The sequence below is a fragment of the Misgurnus anguillicaudatus genome, chromosome 13, assembly GCF_027580225.2.
Source record: "Misgurnus anguillicaudatus chromosome 13, ASM2758022v2, whole genome shotgun sequence".
NCBI classification, from domain to species: Eukaryota; Metazoa; Chordata; class Actinopteri; order Cypriniformes; family Cobitidae; genus Misgurnus; species Misgurnus anguillicaudatus.
Genome location: NC_073349.2, coordinates 2,554,287 through 2,578,578, shown reverse-complemented (window position 1 = coordinate 2,578,578; position 24,292 = coordinate 2,554,287). Strand labels below are relative to the sequence as shown.

General features: G+C 36.8%; 2 protein-coding genes across 2 annotated transcripts; one reads left to right on the top strand and one right to left on the bottom strand.

Moving 5' to 3' along the window:
* Nucleotides 1-6,397: 6,397 nt before the first annotated feature.
* On the top strand, nucleotides 6,398-11,934 carry LOC129430966 (inactive serine protease 35). The gene is made up of 2 exons (XM_055188617.2): nucleotides 6,398-6,872; nucleotides 8,140-11,934. The coding sequence occupies exon 2, from the start codon at nucleotides 8,153-8,155 to the stop codon at nucleotides 9,464-9,466; it is 1,314 nt and encodes a 437-aa protein (XP_055044592.1). The 5' UTR covers nucleotides 6,398-6,872; nucleotides 8,140-8,152; the 3' UTR covers nucleotides 9,467-11,934.
* Nucleotides 11,935-12,088: 154 nt separating this feature from the next.
* On the bottom strand, nucleotides 12,089-23,183 carry tcp1 (t-complex 1). Its single transcript, XM_055188616.2, has 13 exons — nucleotides 23,116-23,183; nucleotides 22,830-22,999; nucleotides 22,438-22,523; nucleotides 22,189-22,317; nucleotides 21,246-21,343; nucleotides 21,042-21,152; nucleotides 19,236-19,417; nucleotides 19,031-19,157; nucleotides 18,528-18,703; nucleotides 16,219-16,342; nucleotides 15,762-15,954; nucleotides 12,785-12,948; nucleotides 12,089-12,527 (listed from the first exon to the last, which is right to left on the bottom strand). Exons 1-13 carry the CDS (start codon nucleotides 23,166-23,168, stop codon nucleotides 12,314-12,316), a joined length of 1,827 nt encoding a protein of 608 aa, XP_055044591.2. The 5' UTR covers nucleotides 23,169-23,183; the 3' UTR covers nucleotides 12,089-12,313.
* Between the last annotated feature and the right edge of the window lie 1,109 nt (nucleotides 23,184-24,292).

Here is a 24,292-nt window from a genome sequence, read left to right as displayed (position 1 = left end):
TCTATGGCCTCGTCTTGTCCAAATCACTTGATGTCTATAATTCTAAGTATTTTCCCAATAAAACACAAGAGTTGTGAGTTTTGAATGATGTGTTTTATGTTAAGAACTGTGTTTATAGTTTTGCAAAAAGTTTGTGGTACAATTTTCTATTTCTGAGTGTAAAGCATATAATGTGCTACAGATTCGCAGACTTTGTCAAAACTCAAAGGATTTGTTATATGAGTGAATAGTTTTACTCAGTGGGCCTAAGTTCAATCTTGTTCAAGCAATCAACAACAACAAAAACTATATTTATGCGAACTGCAACATGTGAGTGTCTTTTATATAATATGTTAATTATTTATGTATTAACAGCTGTACAGGCGTACATATTTGTATGCATTCATATGAATAATTATTACATTTGCGTGCATTGGCATTTCTTACTCATTTTAATGACATGTTTTCAGGCATATTTTGTGACTTATTTATGACAGTTTATTCATTTATCTAATGAAATGTTCATGACTTTCAGAGAATTACAAAATATCAAACAAGACACTTTAAAACCTTAAAATCAATACCATTTCTGTAATCATTAAACCATTTTGTAATATTAAGTTTGTTTCCATGACACAAAAAAATGTGTTTCTCCTACGCAACAATAATTACATCAAAACTTAACATAAATTCACAAAAGATGTTTTTTATTCAGACCTAAGATTGTGAGGAACAGATCCAAATTCAGCCCTTTATCCAGCGATCTTGATCCCAATTGATCTTGATCCCTCAACAGTAACCATAAACGTCAAATCTTGTATTTGTTATAAATTCAAATGTAAATATTGCGCCAAGAAGCTTTATGACACATTGCTTTACGGCAGTGATATCAAATGCTCATTGGCTCTTGCGTGCTTTGTCACAGATATGTGACATTACCATCTTTCATTCAGTGTACATTTAAATTTCGAAATGTGCACCATGACAGGAATTAACGTTCTGGTGGAATAATAACTTTAATATTTCTTTATACTTCATAAACTCCAGAGAGGACCACAGCTGCAGCACATCATCACTTTAACTACTTTTGGTAGTGCTTTTAAAAATAAATTATTTGTGATTACACTTGTCTGTTATGCTTTTTATTTCTTACAGTACATGATTCTAATAAACTGTTTGAGGACTGTATTACCGGCTTAAATGTCTTTTTTAAAGGGCAGCAGTGGTTCATGTAGGTTTTCTACAAATCAGAAGGTTGGTGATTCAATCCCGCCTTCACCTGACCAAGTGTTGAGGTGTCCTTGAGCAAGACACCCCAGCTGCTCCAGAGGAGCTGGATGGTGCCTTGGATGGCAGACACTGCTGCCGGTGTGTGAGTGAATGTGAGGCAATATATGTAAAGTGCTTTGGATGGCCATGGGTCTATATGAAAGCACTATATAAATGCAGTCCATTTACCATATTGTTACTAAAATTATCCTACACATTTCTGTCAGTTATATGGATAATAAGAATACATTACGTATTTTAAAAATGTATAAAAGTGTTTGGGTTTAGGGTAAGGTTTGGGGTAGTAACATTATCAATAAAACGGTTAAAGGGAAAGCAATCTTTATAGTATGAAAGATTTGTAAATGTTTTACGTTTTGTAGCTGTGAAAAATTAAAAACCCTACGATTAAATGTTACAAATACGTCTACATTGTACATTTCTGCATCTATTTAAACATACAAAAAAAGTATGTTTTGTGTTTTTCAAAGTTTGTTTTACCAGTGAGAACAGGCTAGTTTGTTTACATGTGAGAATTGTTATCATTTCATCTATTTATATTCATCTATTTATCATTGTGTGACAGTGCAGTAAGCAAACTTTGTTGTGTGCCCTAAAAATGTTTCCATACAGAACAGAAGTCAACATCCCAAATCTGCTTTTGAGAAAATCTGCTATAATTGTGTTCATATTTACATGTACACAACAACTTGAAATTGGTAATAGAAAGAAAGAATTTATAGTATTTATAAACAATCCATTTGTTATTCTTTTGGTATTTGTTAAAATAAACTAAATTTTAAGTGGACTCGGTTTCGTTCTCCAGATAAACAGACACTCAGAGTTTTTGTTTGCATAACTGATCCCTTCATAATTTACTTTTCCGAAATGCATATAAACATGTAAATCATGCATGCAAGAACACACATGCTGTTGTTGTATCAAGAGATGACTACAGACTAAAAAAGTCCCAGTTTCCTGATAATTCCAGAAAGATAAAATCATTTCCTGCCCTACCTTTCCTTAAATTTTTGCTTGAGAATATATCAGATTACAGAATTTTTAGATGGAAATAAATGGGTATAAATTTGGTGTTTTGAAAATGAAAACGTCAAGCAAAGCTGTTTTTGACTACTACTATGTTTTTAATTGATTGTGCACACACCAAATCTGAGATTTTTTTCCCCTCACATAAATTAATCGTTTGACCTCAGTACACTTATTTGTACCTACAGGGCACCTATTGTCCGATTCATGTTCTTACATTTCCTTTGGTGTGTAAGGGTGTATTAATGCATGTTAATGATCTGCAAAAGGTACATAAAGCTACCCCAAAGTAATTTGGTAAACACTTCCATGGGTCATAATTGGGGAAATAAACAAACAAGTTGGATAAAAGGCTGTTTTTTGCTATTATTTTAATGAAAAGAACTAGATGTGAAAAATCGAATTTAATTCAGTTCAATTCAAATTTATTTATATAGCGCTTTTCACAGTTGTTCATTGTTACAAAGCAGCTTTACGTGGTATAGAAAAATGAAAAGTATACATACAATCAAGAAACAACGAAAGCATGGCAGTTTTTTTATATCTTAGATGCTGATTGTGATTAAGTGAATCATTTCCTTTTATTTATGAACTGGCGGATTTCCTGAACCTGCAAAGTTCAATTCACAAGCTCAAAGCCATAATCTGTTTCAGATGAAACCAGCGCTGTTTATGCTGTAGCCTGAGGGTGTCTCTTTAGTTTAGTATTGTTTATTGCTGATTTGCTGATCTATGGCATCGCGGTTATACACACAGACATGAAAGACATTTATGTGTGTGTGAAAGCGTCTCTGTGTGAACTGTTTTCGTTAGCCATGTGCCAAACCTGTTTACGTTATACAACTTATAGGGAGGCTATTGACGCTACCGTGCCAGTGCTATTAGGTTTCACACATGCTACACTTGTGAGTTAGGGTATCACTGGACACTCTGTTTGCTAGGCTGTTAGGAAAAGGACTTTTTTCCTCCAAACTAGCTCTTAATACAAATGTATCCCGACAGTCTCAATCCAAGCTTTCAGCAGTTCTCCTCATAGGGTACGCTAAAAACAGGAAGCTATCTTCTCAATGAATGTCACAAGTTCAACAAAACAAATGCTCTGAAATTAATCCCTCAAGTTTGATCTCTTGCCAGTCTGGATACTAAAGTGAACTCTTACAAAAAGCAGAGATCTTAAAGAGAAATGTTTGTTTTTTTCTCTGTATACTTTTTTATATGACAGCTGTTATAGTAAGATCTACTGTAAGTGACAATGTAAAAAAAACGTTTTGTTGTTTTAAAGGAAAACACCACAGTTTTTCAATATTTTACTATGTTCTTACCTCAACTTAGACGAATTAATACATCCCTATCTTTTTTCAATGTGTGGACTTTTAATCTTTGACCAGCGCATTGTGAATGTGTTGGCATTTAGCCTAGCCCCATTCATTCCTATGGCTCCAGGCAGGGATGAATTTAGAAGCCACCAAACACAGGGCTCCAGACTAACTTTTTTCACTAGGAGCACAGTGTCCCCCAACTGAAAATTTTAGGGGCACAACCAGAAAATGTAGGGACACACACCGTAAATCAACATGCTAACCAAATATTCACATTTCTACTAATTTTCACTGTATTACTAATAAATACGTTAATGGTAGATGTAGAAAGTACAATGTGCTGTTTCAAATTCAGTGTCACATCACAAAAAAAGTCAAATTTACTGGTCGCACATGTGCAACTAGATGTAAAATTCAGTGGCACACTCTCAAATTTTGGTGGCAAAATGCCACCATTTTGTGGCAGCCTGGAGCCCTGAAACACTTTCATGTTTTCTCTATTTAAAGACATTACATGAGTAGTTACACGAGTAAGTATGGTGGCACAAAACAAAATTTTTGTTTGGAGCCATAGGAATGAATGGGGCTAGCCTAAATGCTAACACATTCAAGGGAACCACACACATGATACTCCGAATACTTATTTTGAATTAACGCCCCTTGGATGTGGTGTCATGAGCTGCCCATGCGCTGTACAAAGATTAAAAGTGCACGCAGTGACAAAAGATAGGTATGTAATTCATCTAAGTTGAGGTAAGAACATAGTAAAATATTGAAAAACGTGGTGTTTTCCTTTAAAACACCATATGGTTGGGTCAAATATGCATAAATCCAACCATTAAAGCTGGGTTGTTTAAACCCAAATGCTAGTGTCACGAGATGTGTACAGATAAACGATTAGGATGACAGATAACACATAACTTTAATGGAACGGTGAACAAGATGACAGGCAATAATACACATAACATTAACAAGAATCAACCCACGGTTGGGTAACAACAACCCAGGTATAAGCCTGGAGTTGGGTTTGTACATATTTAACACAACCATGGGTTAAAACAACCCAACATTTTATAGAGTGTAGTAATAATATCTGTTTTCTCAGATCACCAGCTAAAACTGGTTTATTTGACAGTGTTTGTAATTGTCAATGTGCTTGTTGTTATTCTAAATGTAGATTTGAGGAAAGCCACCCTGCACAAAACGCAGTGCATCGTACATTGTTGACATTTACTGTGAAGCAACCTTGGACTATTTAAATTCTTGGCACTGTAGCATTGGGTTCATTCGCAAGCAAAAAGGACAGAAGCGCCAAGTAGATGCTCTGTGATCTCTATCATCAACAGTCCACACAGTGAAACAGGTAGTGATTAGGCATTGGCTCTCAAAAGACTGAATTTAGTGGTCAGTACAGTAACTGCACACCTCTGCATTACCCTGTCTGCATCTTCATACCTTACAGACCACAGACAGATCTGATTCGAAACAGACAGAAAAGACAAACAGTGGTAGACACGTCAACAAGAAATAAAATTAGTAACTTCGCTGAAATAAGTGGTGCAGGTAAAATATCTTTCAAATATTTTCGTGAATAAACGTGCAACACATGTTGGCCCAGATTACATATTTACGCATTTGCAAAGTATTAAGACCAAAAGCAGAAACTGTGTTAGTGAACTGCACACTAACCCAAACAAAGTTTCATCCCACTTCAAGAGTATTTGGCTTCCCTTACAGCTTAAAATGTATGTTTATCTTACAATGCGCCAACAGTAACACATGCTAAGAGTTACAAATTACACTTTGCTTTCTTGGTATATTGTCAAAATAAACAATAAAACGTAATAAGTCAATTGAGTGCAATATTAATGCTCAAAGATTGAAGAAAATATGTCATTGAAGGATCCCTATCCCTTACAAAAATTAACCATGGTTTTAGTACAGTTAAAAACCATGGTTACTGTAGTAAAACCATGATAACCACAAAATAACCATGGTTTTGAAAACAATGGTTTTTAAAAACCATAGTCAACCCTGCTGAAAAAACCAGCATACCAGCAAGACCAGCATATGTTGTGTTTTGGTGCTGGTTTGCTAGTGAACCAGCTAAACCAGCACCAGCATTAGCACCAGCTAAACCAGCACCAAACCAGCATTGGCACTAGCATCCCATGCTGGTCATACCAGCAAGACCAGCATATGTTGTGTTTTGGTGCTGTTATGCTGGTGACCACCAGCTAAACCAGCATCAAACCAGCATAATTCCCATGCTGGTCCATGCTGGTTTGATGCTTTTTTTTAGCAGGAAAACCATGGTTAGTAAAACCACGTTTTTGCTAATAGTAATCAATACACAACAATTACTACACAAAATTCATGGTTAATTTTCATAAGGGATAAGGGTTAACATGACTTGGTAGATAAGCTGCAGCTTCAGTCTTTCAATTTTTATGGTGCAATGGCAATATAAATGTAAAACAGTATTTAATGCAAGTCTGTTGTTTAGACTTTGGGGGCAGATAAATCAGCTAAATTGAGAAATAAAATCTTAGGTTTACACCATATGTTTGTTATTATTTAAAACAGTTTGACGGTAACATCTAACATTTACAAAAAATCTGTAAATGTGTAAAAAATGAGCAAGGTGGGACACACTGTAATAACAAATAATGACGACACTGTGTGAAAAGAAAAGATCACCATAAAATTATGTATAATTTAACAGTATAACCAGATGTAATATAGAGGCATAGCTAGTGTCAGAAATGACCCGCTTTAGGCAAGGCAAGGCAAGTTTATTTGTATAGCACATTTCATACACAGAGGTCATTCAAAGTGCTTTACATAGAAATGAGGAAACAATATATAAAAGAGAAAAAAGAAAATGTAAAAATAATAGATACACAATAAAATCACAATAAAAACAAAGATACATGAGAATTTAGAATAACAATTAAAGAAAATAAATTTGATTTTAATAAAAACAGTTTAAAATGTTAAAAAGAATAAAACAGGAGTAAAAGTAACTTGAGTTAAAAAGCTTTAACTCAATGAATAATGCAAAAACCGGCTCGTTTTAATCCTGGGTAGTTCCCGCCCTTCTACAGACACGCGCATCATCATCACTGACAAAAGTGCTCGCGCGCAGCTGCTGAACACATTCACAGATCTCCTGAAGAAATGTTATGACTACAGTAGTGAGAAGCGTCTGTCTGTGCCAATATTTGTTTCGTCTTTCGTCAGATTCATGCACTTAAGGTAAGATTGTGCACAGTATTTTATTAGGCTATATGTTATTAAAGAGCTAAACGTGGGGAAAATTATTAACATACATCGAGATAAAGTTGCCAGTTAAAGTTGCGAAGACAGTGACGATTTGTTTAGCATGGGATTATTTACTTAAATATTTAATACAGCTACAACACCAATCATTTTTATATTTCTAGTAACGAGTTATATTTTTTTACATTGTTAAACTTAGATTTGAAAGTGTTATTTACCCACAGCATTGCTCATTAATTAAATATGAATAATTTTCTTGGCATCTCACTGTACGCATGCATTGCTAAAGTAAATCACAGTTAATTTCAAATTATAATATAATATATATTATAATATTACATAATATAATAATTATCAAATTATTATTTAATTGAATTTATTTATAGCTTAAATACAGAAATAATAACAAATTATTCTTATTTCTTCACAGTAATATTCATTATATAGTCTTATATTATAATTGACCATACATGTCCACAATGTATTGATCAATTATAATAAATAAAGACTATATTGGTATTGTAATATATTGGTAATCTTTATACATAACAATAATACCAGCAATACTCAGCTTTCATTACCAATATATTGAATTATCTGTTTTATATTTTCCTAAACCCCTGATGATAGAATCAGACATCAGAAAAATATTAGTCTAGTTATGTGTTTTCTGTTTTAAATGAGATATATGACAAATAAAGCTGTTTTGGTTACACTTTATAATAAGGGTCCATGAATCATAATGACAAATGTATTTATACTTTTGCATGAACTAATGCAGAGTTAATTAAAAACTAATGAAGAGTCATCATTAAGTACGACATTTTATGTTTTAAGTTGTTAATGTATTAATTAAGAATGAATTCATGTATTGAGTCCTTAGTAATGTCTCTTCGTAGTTTATGATTAGTACTTGGCTTAACTCAGCATTAGTTCATGTTTAAGTAAGAATTCAGGTAATAGTTCATCATGATTTATGGATTTGTGTCATTTAAACACCCAATGTCTTTCTTTTTGTTCTTCAGACCCCTAACACAGATTTGTAAAACAAAGTTTTTGTTCTGGGGTTTAACTATCCCTTTAAGTCAGTAAATAGTGGAGTAGTAATATATCCAGTATATTACAGGACTTTACATCTATACCCCATCACCTCATTAAAAAAATATGGCATCTATCCTGAAAAAGGAGCAGGACTCTGTTGGGAGCCTGATAATCCAGAACTTTTCTTTTTCCTTATCCTCAGGTAAAGAAGCAAAATGGCACATCCTCTGCATTTCCTGTTTAGTGTAAATACATTGTCTGTGATTTTATCACTGGTCTACATCGGTGATTCTAGCACAAAGTATGGAGAAGACTGTGAATTGATGCAGATAAAGATCCCAGTGATCCAGGACCAAAGCACGGTGAGACTTCAAAGCCCAGAATTCATTGCTGATGATTTCGGCAAGCCATCAATGTGTGGGGTTGAGTGCCAAAAAAATCTGCCAGAGCTGAAGCCCACTGAGCTGCAAAGACTACTCTCATATGAAACAATGTACGAGAATGGAACGCGCACCTTCACCAAAATCAAACTGGATGGGGTCACTGATGTTAAAAACACGTCTGCTTTTGTTTTCTGCAAACAAGGACACTCCAAACGTAGAAAACGACAGGTATATGGCATGGATGGGCGCTTTGTGATCACAGATAAACATTTTTCCACCAATTACCCATTTTCTGCCTCTGTGAAGCTCTCCACTGGTTGCTCGGGTATCCTGGTGTCACCAAAACACGTTCTGACCGCTGCTCACTGTGTTCACGATGGACAAGACTACCTGAAAGGAAACAGGAGTCTTCGAGTGGGCATCATGAAGCTTCGCTCCAAACGCAGGAGAGGACGTCAACGAGGAGGAAAGAGGAGAGGAGAAAAGATGAAAGAAGGTGGAGTGGGAAATACAGAAGATGTAGCCATTGAAGAACATCTAATTAAAAAAGGCAAGGGACTCAGGAGAAAGAACCGTATTAGACGTGACACCGATCGGTCCAAATTTACAGAGACAGACTCTAGGCAACCATCACTGCGGTGGACTCGTGTCAAAGTAACACAAGTGCCAGCCGGCTGGATAAACAAAGTTGGTAATGAAGTCGCAGTCGACTACGATTACGCCCTACTGGAGCTGAAAAGACCCCATAAGACGAGGTACATGGAATTAGGCATCGTTCCTGCAGTAAAATACATCCCCGCTGGAAGAATCCACTTCTCTGGTTTTGATAATGATCAATCAGGGAAGGTGGTCTACCGTTTCTGTTCAGTCTTAGAGGAATCCAACGACCTACTGTACCAGTACTGTGATGCTAAAAAGGGATCTAGTGGAGCAGGTGTTTATGTAAGGTTACAAGAGCCAAACAGGAAACAGGGAGAAAAAGGGAAGTGGAAGAGAAAAGTTATCGGTGTGTTTTCTGGACACCAGTGGGTGGATGTCAATGGAACACAGAAGGACTATAATGTGGCAGTTAGGATTACACCTCCAAAATATGCCCAGATATGCCACTGGATACATGGAGATGGCAGTCAGTGTAAATTGATGTAAATCCTGCCTAGTGAACACCAAATTTGTAACATTTAACTTCATGTCATCAAGTCCTCAGAAACTTGATGCTTGGGGTCAAGTGAATGTGACCTGACTGATTATGATACTGCACAAACAATGCATCGGTCATAGAAATGTCCGCTGCGAGATGAAGTTCGATGCAGTAGTATTTATTTGTTTCAAATGGTTACATTTCAAGATTGTTGGTCTTAAATTTAAGATTGTTGTTCACATCACATTCAGGCCATGTGTACGTTCAAAACCCAATAATGTATGTTTTCAATTGTTTCCAATGGAAGCGCCACAATTTTCAAAAACGTCAGCAGCTGGCAGGTTTTGTCCGCGCTGAGCACCAACGCTCAATAGTTTTTTTGCACTCAGCGCCGAGTTGAAAAATGTCACTTCTCACTCAACCATCCAATCTCAGTGGAGGAGGGGTGGGACAAATATCACAACAACCAACCAGCGCATCGTTCAATGACTGATAAACAAAGCAGGGGTGCGTTTCCCGAACAACGACGTAACTTGCTGCTGAACCAACATAGTACGATGCATAGTTGGAGAAACGAACTACCTTGTCACGACTGTTTCCCGAAAGCATAGTAACTTTGTCACACATTCGTCATTTGAACCATGTTGGTTTAACAACATAGTTGATGATGTCACGTGGGAGGTGAAGTACTAATTAATCAGTGCAAATCAATTTAATTTCAGATTATTGCTGTAAATAACATGTATTGCATCGGAAGACTGATTTAGTTATCTGTTGTATATTTTTAAGATAATCAATTAATGCGCAAGTTCCCTCTTACGTCACTCCTCCCAGGGATTCCCCAGGGTCTTAAAGCTCGTATGACTGTGCACATGCGCAGTTTTCAAATGCAGCGCTTTAATTCTGTTTACAAACTTAAAGACGTAAAATAAAATTTGAATATATTTAGAATGATGGATATAGAATGTACTACATTTTTTGCTTATTTTGTTTAAAAGCATGATCAACGTAAGTCTACATATTATAATAACAAGGAACGATGCTTCTAACGACAGAAGAAGAGCTGTCATTCAAACCACACAAGTTTGCGATGCAGCTTGCGAATGTTCGTTTGAACTATGGTTTCGGGAAACACCAAATTGTTGAACTTTGTCAGTAACGAAGAAACTTACGACAGTAGTTGGCTAACAATGTTTTCGGGAAACGCACCCCAGAAGTATCCAAGCAACCAAGCGCTTAGCTGAAAAAAGTTGGCAAGCGCCTATACAGTCGCCGTCCGCCTGGTGTTTTCAGCTGCTTTGGTGTGCACAACCCCTAATAATAAAAATATTGTTACTATTTTCTCACTTCTATGTCATTCCAACTCTACGCTTCTGTTTTCCATATAGGAAAAATGGATGGTGACTTACAATGCCAACTTTTTAAAAGCACTACAACATATCCTACACAATTTGACAGTTTAGGATTCAGAATTTTGACACACATACTTATAAAAAGTATAATTAGGTTGCAATTTGTTCCAAAGTATTTGCCAAATGCATTATTGTCTTTTTAATCAAAACACTTGAAGCATAAATGTGTTTCACATCTTGCAAGTCAGTTTAAGTTTCACCCATTCCATTCCTGGCAATTTTCAGCTGAAAACACATATAGAGATATTAATAAAAATTGCTTGTTTTTGTTATGATTCGCCTGGGTTCATGTGAGAAGCAGTGTGACTTTGATTCTCTTATGAACATACAATGAAAGTGCATTAAACCCATCCCAGTGGGTACTGGTGAAAACACACACGGAGCAGTGGGCAGCTATCACTGCAGTCCGCCTGGTGTTTTTGGGATAAAGGTGCCATGCACATCAGTCACAACACCGGCCGTGAGATTCAAACCGGCAACCTTCGGGTTAGTCCAACTCTCTAATCACAACTGCACCCATACATACACGGAAGCTTAATGAACAAACTCATGAATTCCCAGGTGCGTTAAGACCTCCCTTTTAAGTGACTTAAGCTAATTTCCAATAAAAGAATAATTTCTCTGTCCCTGCTTCTTTTTTTCATTCATAGAAGGGAGAAACTAGGACACAAGAAAATGAATGCTCCTCTCCACCACTACTTTGTATTTTGTAGTACTATAAGCTTGACAGAATAAATCACACTTATTTTCATTGTATAAATTATCAGCTCAGACATTCTGTCTATGATCTAATTTTGTGCTTTTACAGAATAAAAACAACAAATTAACGTGTAAATCCTCAATAAATGTCAATACTTAATACATTTTTGTTTTATCTATTATATAAAATTTCTTTAAAGGTTTTTGGGAAGAGGACTAAATTGTATTGAAATGTCTGTTCCTATTAAATTGCTTTTAAATTTGTTTACTGATTTACACAGTAAAAGTTTTATTGTTTTGCATTTACTTACACAGTTAAAATTTGTCTGTCAAAATCAATTACATTAAAATGATAAAAAGTTAATTAATGCACTACAACATCTGCACTTTTTGTTTAAATGTGCTGTATTGCTAAAACTAAGTTTATCATCAGAAAGAATATTCATTTTACTGTGGTAACAACCACAGAAACAAATAAATACAAAGACTTGTGATGCACAGTGAAGCAAACAATAAAAGTGAGTTACACCGATCAGTGGTTGCCCACCATCATTCTGGTTTATTGTGGTTGAAATGGGAAAACAGAAACATGTTACATTACATGACAAAAAGTAACATGAACCATATTAGAAAAAAATAAGTAACGCAAACAAAGTGCATGGTCGACACTAACAGCTCATCGATTATATTTAAATATAAATACAAAGCTGAGTAGGATGACACCAGATTAAATGCAGATGGCTTTTAGCCTTCCAGAGAGCCTGATTGGATAGCATCTTGGTATGAGGACCCGCCCTCTTTTTGCTCGGGGAAGAGCTTGATAAGGTCATCGATTCGAAGGATGGTGATAGCTGCCTCTGTGGCGAACTTCAGACTCTTTGTTTTAACCATCGTGGGTTCATACACACCGGCCTGTTTGTTGTCTCTTGGCTTTCCATTGACCAGGTCTAACCCGATCCTAAGTGCAGACACACAAAAATAAACAGGTTAAAATAAAACATCTATTTTTAACACAAACAGTTTTCACTTTACTCCAAAATGAGCAACATAGGTTCCAGATCATTGTCTGAACCGATCCCACCATACAACTACAAAACACCACCTTTTCAAAATCTGAGATTTCAAGTAAACCAGCACACAATTTTAATTCATGATTGAAATCATTGTGGGTTTGTTGTCTGTCTCGTGATTTATAAACTGTGATGACACACTCACCATTTGAGGTTCTTGCGTTCAGGGTTGACCTGAGCCTCATTGTGGAAAGCTCGGAGTTTGGCAACCAGGTCGGTGGAGTCTTGTGCAGCGTTGACTGCCAAAGTTTTAGGAATGACGAGCAGAGCGCGAGCAAATTCAGCAATAGCCAGCTGCTCACGAGAGCCCTGCAGCAAACATAAAGGAGAAACAGAGTTACTTATGTGCACACAATTTCACAACATAAACAGGACTAGAAATGGTAGAGACTTGAGTAGACTCGAGAGGGGACCGAGTTCCAGTATAAGTGTGTAAGTGTCTCCAAATGCTCAAATGACAGAAACCATTCTGCATTTATGGATTTAAAATATATAAATACCCCGTTTCCCTAGTCAGTCTCAGTGATTTCCACCACCTAAGGTAAGAAATTGACACATTAAGCTAAACCTGCTGACTTTATTTACATTTACTCATTTAGCAGACACTTCTTCCAAAGCGACTTACAAATGAGAGAGCATTAAACATTTTGCCTAGAGAGCTAACAATGAGAATAATCTACAAAGTTATGAGTATAATTGAGCTAAGGAAAGAATATAAATCTATTAGGATGAGATGTTCGTCTAAAGCAGAATGGATGCAGACATTTATCTGCCCCTTTCTCCACTCAGGACTTTTATTGTCTCCCACGCGTATAACTGCACACGCTATCAAACCAGCATGGCAGCAATTTTAATGGGAGTAACTTCATCTGGCTCTGTAGGTTAATGCACCAATATTAGAGATTGACCGATATATCTGTTTTCCGATATTTGAGCATTTGCCGATTATCGGATATCGGTTTTGTAATATCGGATTGACTGATAAACGAGAGAATTGAGAATTCGCGCTGGACGCATCTGAGGAGAGGAGCTAACAGCAGCAGCAGCAGCGTGCACAGCAAATATGACGGCGGAGTGACGCAAATTCATTAAAAGATCTTTGAGTACTTATTTTGCATATGAGGCATTTATAACACATCTCATCTGTGCATTAATGTATGTTATGTTAAATAAGTTGATTTATTAAAAAGCAATGTATGCAGCTTGTCTAAGAATAGAGACGAACTCACAGAGTCATGCTGATCCATCAAATTCGGTCCCAAAAACGACGTAGCTTTGCATGAATAAAACAGCCATAAATTAATGCTTTGTGGAATTAAAAACACTAAATTAACTTCGTTTTTCTGTTATTTATGCTTATCATTAGCCTCGTAAAATCACGTTCATATTGCTGTTCACTTAAGTTACCGGGGTTGAAGGCTGATGCACAGCCAGTAGCTAACTTTTAACAAGATTTACCCTAAGTTATATTAACATTTACCAGATAAACATTATTTTACTAAAATATCCAAATAAATGTCTGGATATTAATTCATTATTTATTACCTCCGCAAGCGGTCACAGTTTGATACAGTTAATGCGTGAGTAAATGCATAGATAAACAGCGCTGTCAACAGCCATTTCATAAACTATAACAACAAAATTTCGGGCGAGATAAAGGCTCTAACAAAGATGATTTTTTTTATATATGGTACTGCATGGTATAGCATTCATTTTTGTTTTGATTTGAAGGGGAATAGATAGTTTATTAGGGAGTGTTTACAACTTTATGGTACAACTTCAGCCACAAAGATTAGGCAAACTGTTTAAATAAAGGCTTTGACTTTCAAGTAACATTTTTGTGCCTTAGGAAACCATGCATGGAAATGCAATCCCACTGCCTGAACACTATTTACTGAAGATGTTGTTTACTGATATCCTAAGATGTTCTTGGCCTTGTCCATCATTTTTATTCTCATTAGTCTTATACAGGTTGATATTAGTTTAATCTCTCCAAATAAAGCTTTTTGAGAGCTTGTCTGACTTTTTTGGAGTCTAATCTCCTCTTCTTGTGGCTATTGTTTCTTGTGGTAAACCCTCTGTATTTCTCCCTGTAATATCTTCTCTTTGTTTTGATTGACAATGACATCTTTATCTCCTGTAGAGTGTTCTTCATTTGTCTGGACATTGTAAAGTGTTTTTTCTTTATCATTGAGAGGATAATGCGATCATCCACCACTGTTATCCTATATAGACGTACAAGATTTTGTTTGGTCAGGATGTACCAAATTGTTGATCTGGTCACTCTTAATGTTCCTGCTATTTCTTTGATGGATTTGTTGTGTTTTTGAAACCTAAATATGATCTGTATCACTTACATGGAGATGTCCCTGAACCGAATTATTTGGGTTCACAGCCACAGCATTCAAATGCAATTGCCACACTTAAAATCAACTCCAGACCTTTAACATCTGTCATTCATGAGGAAATGATTTAACAAATAGACAATACCTGTCCATAAAACAGCTTTTAAGTCAACTGTCCCATTACTTTTGACCCCTTTAAAAGGGGGAGCTACATATTAAACAGCTGTAATTCCTAAATCCTTCAGCCAATTTGGATGCAAGTACCCTCATAATAAAGCTGAGTGTGTCCAATATTCATAATATGCATAAAATCTTACACTAATAATTTTATTAAAATATATTTTAAAAAGGTTTTTAAAACAAATATGCTTACAATGCCAAGATAAGTTAAAAAGATTCTTGTGTAAAATAATAATTTCAGTTTTGCTTTCTCCATCTGAACGTGCTTGTCAACATAACAGCAAAATCAAATTTAAAAATAGATGTAGTAGAGGGTTGGGGGGCACTGACAGTTATATATGTACTTGGGGGGGTACCACTGGCTATTGTCATACGATTATGAGCGAATGGCTTTACTGTTCATAAGCTATTGAAAGTTTGTACTTAATCTGAGCAATCTGTTTATGAATAGAAAAATAAAATCCTTGGATGTGTTACCAACAACACCTAGCTAACCTACATACCAACAACCACAGAATGTAGTAGACAAATTCACTTGTTTGCATATTTATGTACTGATGTTTGACACAAAAATACATAAATAAACCAAGTCCTTACCATGCTGGTAGCATAGTTCTCCAGATAAATAGACAGAGCAGCCTCCACAGCGCCACCTCCTGGTACCACTGACTTGGACTCCAGCACCCTCTTCACCACACACAGAGCATCATGCAGCGAGCGCTCCATCTCGTCACACATGAAATCATTCGCCCCACGCAAGACGATAGAGGCAGATGTGCGTGCCTTTGTGCTGAAAAACACAATCGGATGAAGCAAAAAATTTAGTTAAACAAGTGAGATGTTTAAATGTTTTGCATGCTTCGGAGATTAACAGTTTTTCCTACTGCATCTGTGTGACATTTGTACACCAAGATGGCACTGCATAGCAATCCACTAACAACACCTTAACAATAAAAAAAAACACCCACACCATTTCGGCATGAAGGGCAACAAATTTGGCACCAGCTCACATTTGCTTCATCAAGTTTTGTTAATATAAGAATGATGATCTTACTTTTTGATGAGGATAAGTTCATCATCACACACTCTCTCCTGTACCACCTCCTCTGCCTGACCCAGCATAGACGCCTCAAATGTCTCCTCACCCTCCAGGTTAGACAGAGACGAGCAAACAGTGGCTGTAGGGTGACAAATGCAACATTGTATTTTAAAACCTAGATACTAAATTACTTTTGTGCCTAAATAAATTCAAGGCCAAAGTGTGGATTTTTGTTTATTTTCATCTGACTGTTAGATCTGATGTTGTGTGACATATCAAATGCTTTAAGTTTATTTTTTAGATTCATTTATTTTTCCAACTTAATTAAATTTATTTTAAAACTACCTCAGTGATGTTGCCACCATAAGCTTGATTTTATGTGACATTTTACCCTTCATTATTATTTTTCTTTATAAAAAAATATTTTGTTCATAGCTTCTTCTTGTAAATGTTTCAATTGGGACAGAGATGTGCCATTTTCAAAGAGTTTAATTGAATGTTCACGTCAAATATTTTGGTTGCATTTGTAAGTAAATATAACTGCTTAACTAGGCACGTAATATACAAATATTGATAAATTAATTGAATCGGATCAAATCGTAACCGCATCGAAAAAGCGTTCGATGTATCAGCAAAACTCACACATCGCTGGTGGAGAAAATTGATTTTGCATTGAATCGTAATGATTCGTAATGACGTTCGATTTACACCCCTATTATTTACTCACCTTTATGTTTAACAGAATAAAGAGAATCATACTGGTTTTAAAAACTTAAGGGCGAGTATGACAGAATTTTCCTTTTTGGGTGAACTATCGCTTTAAAGCTTCAATCCATAACATTTACTTTTCTATCACCATGTTGTTTTGAAACACAAAATTGCAAGTTTCTTGAACTTATTTTCTTTTTGTAGACTTAAGTCAAATGAGTAGGGGGGTGGCACGGTTCACAAAACCCTCGGTTTGGTTCGTATCACAGTTTAATGGCCACGGTTCTCAGTTCTGTACGGTTCTTGTTATTTTTTCTTTTAATTTTTAACACTCCAGAAATGTATCATCTTATTAATGTATTAATTATCCATAATTTAGGATACAGTATTAAAGTTATATCATGTAATCATGCACAAACTGAATTTGACTTTAAACACATTATTGGGACCATCTCTGAGGAAAGCCAGGTGAGATTTTGATACAGCAAGAGGGAAGACATTGATGATTTCAACATGCTTTTCATTTATTTGTCAAAAAAAGAGAAATGTGTATTTCCATCTACATGAACTTATGTGCCTTTTTAGCACACAAAGATAACTTGAATTTATCAAACTGCCAACTTCAGTGTAGCTCTTAGATTTCTCTCTAGAGGCTGCTTAAATACTGCAGAGAGTATATGTGGACGAGAGAGAAACATAACGTTTACACCTGTAATATTTAGATCCGTCGCTTTTGTCCACTTTTGTTCTGATTACTTTGAGAGGCAATTTATGAAATAAGATCACGCAACTTTCACACGCTAGCAAAATGAAACTACGCGGAAATCAGCCCCTTTAGTTTTATCAATGACAGGCTAAAAATAGCGAAGGTTCACCGTGTTTTCGCGACAGAAGTCTGAAAAGACGTTCAGTACCTCAGATTAGATAAATGAGCAGAGAGAAAGAGGTCTCCTGTGGCTGTTTGAACACATTCAACCTATAGACTGCACTTCTATCTATTATTTTATTTCCGCTGTCATCATAGGTAACATGAAATAAAAAAAATTCCACACACCAAACTTATACGACGCTGGCGCATCCTCCAACTCCGGGCAGACTTCCTTTTCTCTCCCACTTGCCCTTTCTACACGTAATATGACCTGCAGCACTCACTCGCCACACCATTCACCTCTTCTTTCGCGCGATTTGCGAAAGGGAAACACGCTATCTGATCATTGACTTCCATTCATACGCATGCAAATGCGTCAACCCGAAAATGTAAGCTTGTGTGAAGATATTCGCTGCGTACCAAATTTCAAGTCTGGTGAACTCTAACCTGCAAAATCATATTGTGTAGAGATATGTGACAGGTAGAAACCGGTACATGACCTTACTCTCTACTGAAAAGCAAAGATGGACGAAGCCAAAAAACGTATACTTATGAATCGCTTTCTGCCCATATTGGCAGTAACGTCCGAAAAATATTCGCTTGCTCAAAGTCTACCCTTAAGGGTAAGAAAACACTTTTTTAACACCATGTATTTAGCTAAATAACAGATGTTTCATTTTACTAAATTTTAATAAAATTATAAATTTTTTCTTTTTTAAATGTAGACAAAACAAAGCAAGCCACCGACCTCCAGTTGATTTGGCGATGCGTTTGAGGTCCCTTTTCAGCACTCTCCTCACTGCCATAGCTCCTACATCCACAAAATACTTCAGACACATATCATCAATGCCTCCTGTAGTTAGGATTACATTTGCCCCTGATGCCAGGATCTTCTGAATGCGTTCCTTAGTAATGTCTGATTCCCTACAAAACAAACACAAAAAGACATGAACGTAATGTATAAACAATTAAACAAACCAGGGGTCTGGGCTGAACTCTGGAGTTTCCACAAAATTAATCTATCAATACATTTCTAAATTCTTGTGTAACAAGAGCTTGTTCATGCCAGCTGGCATGAAGACATAATGTACCGCCCAAAGATAAAACAAGATGCACATGAGCATCGTGTCAAACAAAGACTTTGGGCTGAGGTTACTTTATCCCACGCGTATAACTACACACACCACTGATAGTGTGGCAGCAATGAAAATGGGACATTTCCACTTCTTTTACGTTCGAGTCTGATCTCACCTCTGTCTGATTTGATCAAGCTTGTCTGGATCATTGATGACAACCTGAACGCCCAGCTTCATCTTGGTCTTCTGCAGGCTGAAGTCCAGACAGGCTATCTTAGCGTTGGACACACGCTTCACCATGCCTGAACGTACAGGATGTGTCAGTGTTAACCAGTTTAACACATAAATGGTGAAAAATTAAGTAAACAAGAGAGACATACCTTGTGATCCGACGGTGCAGTTAAGAGCATATCCATTGACAAGGAAACTCTCTTTCTGACTGCGCCCGTGGGCCTTCAGTACATTCACAGAGTTGATGGGATAGCGAGCGACACCTTTACCATCAACAAACTTCACAGCCAGGGCTGCATCCACCACGATGTTAGCAAAGAAATCTGCATCGCTGCCAGAATGTTAAGGACCATCATCATCTTTACTGATTAAGCCTAATCTCATTTAAACCTAATAAGGCTTTATAAATGCCTTCACTTATTACTAAGGGTGTCACGATTTCGATTTCAAATTGAAATCGATCGAAATTAAGTCACAACCTTGAACTTCGAATAAAAAAATGGGATCGTCGATGCTGCCACGCCCCCATGTCACGTCTGGTCGGCTTGCCAAGCAGGGGAAAATAAACCTCTAAGAGGTGCCTTTAAAAACATCAGCCCAGCAGAACGCGATTTATATTTTAAACACGAGGGATGTATTGCTACAACTCCTTGAAATGCATTTCATAAACAGGATAACTACCTAGTGATCTTTTGTCTTTAAAAAAAAAAAAAAGAATTAAAAATCGAGAATCGAATCGTGACCTTAGAATCAAAAATGTAACCGAATCGAGGATTTGGAGAAACTTGTTACTAATTTTTTGTATGTGACATATTTCATAAAAAAGGACAGTCATACAGCTTTAGAGTGACATTTACCCCATGCATGTTTCCGTTAACCGATGTTGTGTGACTAAAATGTTATTTTATTGTCTCGCAATAGGTCATGGCAAAAATCATGGAGACGTGTATGTTCGACTGCAAGTTCAAACTGGCATGTGTGTGACCTCAAAACGCTGCAAGAGTGATTTTAAAGCATACAGAGATGACATCTTGCTGTATTCTGATGCCATGCGTTTGACGGTTCTTGTGACACCAAACGAAGTAAAAACACCTCTTATGTAGTGATGTTATATGAAAGTGGGTGTGCCAGATGAAGCCTCAACTCGAAGCTTGTGTTAACGGTGAAATCACGCGACCAATGACAAATTAAGCGTCAATTTCTGCTCAGTAACGTGCACGTTTCGCATCTCAGATATATTATAAATATTTTTATCAGTTATTTGCATTATTCACATTTTATCCCACATAACATTGTATAGATAATAGTGTATGTACATGTACTTGTGCGTGTAGAAATTATTCAATAAAGTACAGTATTGAATCATTTTAATATTAACTCATACTGGAATTTATTGCCACACTTGAATGAGTGTAAATAGCCTACATTTATTATATTGACCATTCACACACGTTGTCGAAGCTTTATTCGTACACATAATATCAACATTAATTAGCTTTTTGATTCATTGACGGAGCTATACGTTTTATTAACCAAAAGATGGCACTGTTTTTGACACCCTCTTTGAGGCTCTGAATCATGGTTCAAAACAGTAGGGGAAGTATCAGTGCTTCATTCGAGGCTTCATTTCCCCATTTCTACTTTTATGTCTTCTCCCCAACCAAACATACTACGCCATATTTATAGAACGACCACGTGATTTAATGCACGTCAAGTGCCAATATACGAGAGTTTACACGAAATTGCCGTGTTTCCATTGGGCGCATTTTCAATTCGCTCATACGCTCGGAAAAAAATAAGCACAGTTCACACTGTTCTCAGATTGAAAATAAACCCTGATAGAAGACAACAACAGTGATTCAAAACTATTATTATAATATCCAACGGAGGACAAATCTGACCAAAAACTTGATTCTTTGAAAGCAATGTTGACAACACAATGGAATAAAGGATACACTCCGATGATCTTGGAAGACATGGAAGTCTTAGCAGCATTAATAAGACACTCTCTGCCCAGGTCATCTGTGCTGATGGTCAGATTTTCATTGATGTACCTCACTGCTTCCCTGTGAATCAAAAACAGTCAGATTCTTTCAAACGGCTTGATAAACAGCATTAGACCTACAGTACTACATGTTAGCATGGAAAGTGATTCCTACTTGCAGGCCAGTCTGTAACCGCTGATGACGGAGGTGGGGTGGATCTTCTGTTTCACCAGTTCATCTGCGCTCTTTAGAAGTTCAGCAGCAATGATCACCTACACATACATGTCAGTGAGCAGAGTTAATACTGGCTAATCTTGCACTAAGTGGAAGTTAGCATAGTCACACATACAAGGTACTATACACATGGGGCGTCAGCATTAACGCTTCTCATTTATTTAAATGGGAGATGTAACGCGTTGCCGAACTGAATTGTGGATCCGTCTGCGTCGCTTCACTGGTGTTGCCCGCGGCAGAAGTTGAAAATCTGAACTTTCAACAGGCTTTAGCCAATCAGATCCGCTGATGCGAATAACCTGGTGCAGATGCTAGCCAATTACATTTATGCAAGAGCAGAGAACAGAGTAGCATAAAAATGTAAGAAAGATTAATCATTGCGGTGGATAATCACTCTGTCCTATAACCAATTAGCTGTCAAAACAAAATCTGTTTTTTTGTGTTGTGGCCACTGTGTGATTGGCGATCGCGTCAAGGCCACGCTTCACGGTGTTTGCCTTCCATTATCGCCTTATCTTAATTCGGACCTAATGCAATGACTGAGTGAACATTTGATGGGCATATGGCTTCCAAAAAACAGATATAGTTAAATCACCGCCCCATATTTCAGGGTGAACTTGCAAGTAACATTACTCAGGAATAAGTTATTATTACTAAAAGGCACATGACAAAGCCAGTCACTTCAACCAGTACCACCCCATACATTATTTAATTTAAAAATGAGATATTACAGTGTAATTTAGACAAAGCAACAAGACAACCATTGTTCCTCAAGCAAACATGTCAAGTCATCACAAAGCTTCAGTAACATTTGTACTCTCGCTGATATCCAATAGCACAGAGTATCACTTCACATTATGCAGTGGATGAGCAAACATCTTACCACTGATGTTGTGCCATCTCCAACCTCCTTATCCTGCAGTTCTGCAAGTTCACAAAGGACCTTTGCTGCTGGGTGCTCCACCTCCAAGAGCTTCAGGATGGTGGCACCATCATTGGTTATGGTCACATCCTGAAATTCATACACACACAGTAGAAAAAAGCTTAGTAATGTCTACGCCATTTTGATTTAAATAAAAATATATATGAGCTAAGCATCAAAGCTGTGACAAATCGTCACATAGGCACTTACACCGATGTCATCCACTAACATCTTGTCGAGTCCGACAGGTCCGAGTGAGCTCTTCACAATGTTTGCGATGGATGCAGCGGCCATGACTGCAAATGTAGATGAATCATATCAGGGCACGAGCGCTTGATGTGCCCTGCATTAGCATGCATATTACTTTACGTTACATTCATTGTTTTTGTATATTCATACCCAAGTAATTATGTATAACCTACAATGTTGTGTAATGTTTATATTGTGAATAAACGCTTTCCGATAGCGCTAAGCTGCACGTGCTTTACGAGATGCCGGCCTCACGCGCAGCACCTCTTCCGTTATAATATCGTCACACCAGAGCGGTTTTCCGCGCCCGTCGCTTTAATTTAACGCGCGAATATAAACACAACCGGACTTACCATTTTGACTCCGAACGGACTCGCCGCTCGTTCTTTGGCCGAACACGCTTAACGGACCCTCCGGCATGAACATGTTGAACAGTAGAGAAGAAAGGACCCCGGCGTGCCGCGGAGGATTATGGGTGGAGTGAGGGCGGGGTTGAGCCGCGGATAGAAAGTTCCAGATCAGTCTGGAAAACGAAGCTTCACTTTGCCCTCATCTCTTATATGAACAATTTAGCGAGTTTAAAGAGACGACATTATGCGTTGATGTTTCCAAAAATCCCATAAACCCTCACAGACAAACCTAAAAACTATCAGAGGAAGAAGAACTACAAATCCCAGTGTGCATCTGGTCATTCATTCGATGTATCTCCGAAGACGCTTTGCGACATAAAATTAATCCCACTTGTTGGCAGCTGTAAAAACATACTTACAACATGAAGTTACATTTTAATGCTTCTTCTAAATATTATGGAACATAAAAAGTGCGTCAAGTAACAATAATAACATTCTGGAAGTGTTTGCGCGTGAAGTTGCAGAGGTCACGTGGTACAAGCAGAGGCGTCAGGTGGATGACGTCAAAGTACCGCGAGAGCGATTCAAGAAACCTTATGGAGAAGTCTAATTTTGACTCGTTCTCGCGGTACTTTGACGTCTTCCGCCTGTCAGTTCCGTGGAGACATTGAGGAATATTACATTTAAACAAAGAGTATATTTGATTTAAATATTAAGTAGATGGTGGTCCTTTCCTGTCTAGCAATGTGCGTTTATATTAAAACTAAAACAAACTTTTGTCTTTATAAAAGTTCTGTCGCATTTCATAAAGTGTATTGAGTTGGTCAATATTCGGTGGGAGAGCTTCAGAAAGGGTCACGTTATTTCCAGTTAGGGAAAAAGGAAATCCGTTTTTTTTTAATTATTATGTTATATATTGAACGGTGAACTTAAAATGTAGATACAAAAAAATACAAAGTCTTACAAAATTTGTCAAACGACAGCACAATTTAAAGTCTTTTTTGCTTTGTTATTTCTTTTAAGGTGTACAGGTAGTGATTTAAAATAGGTAAAATAGCTTTTTTCACAGCCCATTTACATTTATGGATAAAGAAATTTCTATATATAATTAATAAATTCATAAGGTACCAACTTTTGAAATCAATAGAACGCTCATAAAAAATAAAACATCCTTTTCTTTAAATTGTATATTAATGTTAGTACTATTTTTAAAAATGAGGTGTTCTGGGTTTGGGCCTAAAGCCGAGCCCATGCAGAGCCCTCTCCCCGCCAAGCAGCGAGGAGATTTATTAAGCCAAATACACATTTTAATGACTTTATCCAACTTATCTGTAAGTGTGAACTCATAAACAGTTTAACAGTACAAAGCTTGCCTTTTATCGTTTTCTGCTATCATTTTGAACTTTTTTTGTGCAAATAAACTTGATTCCTTTAGAAATTGCTAGCTATATAAACCATAAATTAAT

What these genes read in the sequence shown, in the direction of transcription:
- LOC129430966 (XM_055188617.2), top strand. Translation starts at nt 8,153, where the DNA reads ATGGCACATCCTCTGCATTTCCTGTTTAGTGTAAATACATTGTCTGTG.
- tcp1 (XM_055188616.2), bottom strand. Translation starts at nt 23,168, where the DNA reads ATGACCAGATGCACACTGGGATTTGTAGTTCTTCTTCCTCTGATAGTT. An exon ending in GTCCGTTCGGAGTCAAAATG is followed by an intron (nt 22,524 to 22,829) that starts GTAAGTCCGGTT and finishes CTACATTTGCAG; the next exon opens with TCATGGCCGCTGCATCCATC. An exon ending in CTGCACCGTCGGATCACAAG is followed by an intron (nt 19,158 to 19,235) that starts GTATGTCTCTCT and finishes CTGTACGTTCAG; the next exon opens with GCATGGTGAAGCGTGTGTCC.